Source organism: Lagopus leucura, unplaced genomic scaffold (genome assembly GCF_019238085.1).
Source record: "Lagopus leucura isolate 7727_CA_CO unplaced genomic scaffold, USGS_WTPT01 31377-0_obj-0_obj, whole genome shotgun sequence".
Lineage (NCBI taxonomy): Eukaryota > Metazoa > Chordata > Aves > Galliformes > Phasianidae > Lagopus > Lagopus leucura.
Window position 1 is genome coordinate 387 of NW_024966782.1, and position 693 is coordinate 1079.

The 693-nt window shown below is 65.9% G+C and overlaps 1 protein-coding gene across 2 annotated transcripts in view; it reads right to left on the reverse strand.

Annotated features, from left to right (window-relative positions):
- LOC122192785 overlaps nt 1-500 on the reverse strand; it is an 880-nt gene extending 380 nt beyond the window's left edge. The window contains exons 1-2 of one of the 2 annotated variants that reach the window (XM_042893444.1): nt 343-500; nt 8-270 (exon numbers count right to left, since the gene is read on the reverse strand). In XM_042893444.1, coding sequence (XP_042749378.1) covers nt 8-270; nt 343-486 — 407 coding nt within the window. In that variant the 5' untranslated portion in view covers nt 487-500. Of the gene's footprint in view, nt 1-7 lie in introns of both variants that reach the window. The other variant, XM_042893442.1, reaches the window with a different exon arrangement.
- Between the last annotated feature and the right edge of the window lie 193 nt (nt 501-693).

A 693-nucleotide genomic window follows, 5' to 3' on the forward strand; every position in this document is an offset into this window, starting at 1 on the left:
CACCGACCACGTGGCTGCCGCCAACATGGCCGCCAACCCTATGGCCATTGCCGACGCCATCAGGGCTGCCGCCAACATGGCCGCCAACCCCATTGTCACCACCAACCTCGTCGTGGTCACCCGCACCATCGCGACCACCAACATGGCTGCCAACCCTACGATCGTCACCAACGCCACCGTGGCCGCCAACCCCATGACTGCCACCAACATGGTGGCCAACCCCATGGTCATCACCAACGCCATCATGGCGGCCAGCAACATGGCCGCCACCAACATGGCCGCCAACCCCAGGGCCACCCCCAACTCCATCGCGGCCACCAACATCAACCCGATGGCCGCCACCAACATGGCCGCCAACCCTACGCTCATCACCAACCCCATCATGGCCGCCCACCCCATGGCCACCACCGCCACTGCCACCACGATGGCCGCCATGATGGCCGCCATCCCCACCACGATCTCCATCTCCACCACGATGGCCGCCATGATGGCCGCCACCACCGCCTCCATCCCCACGATGACCCCCATCACCCCCATCACCTCCACCCCCACCACCATGACGACCGCCACAATGGCCGCCACCACCGCCTCCATCCCCACGATGACCCCCATCACCCCCATCACCTCCACCCCCACCACCATGACGACCACCATGATGGCCTCCACCACCCCCATAACCCCCATCACCTCCAC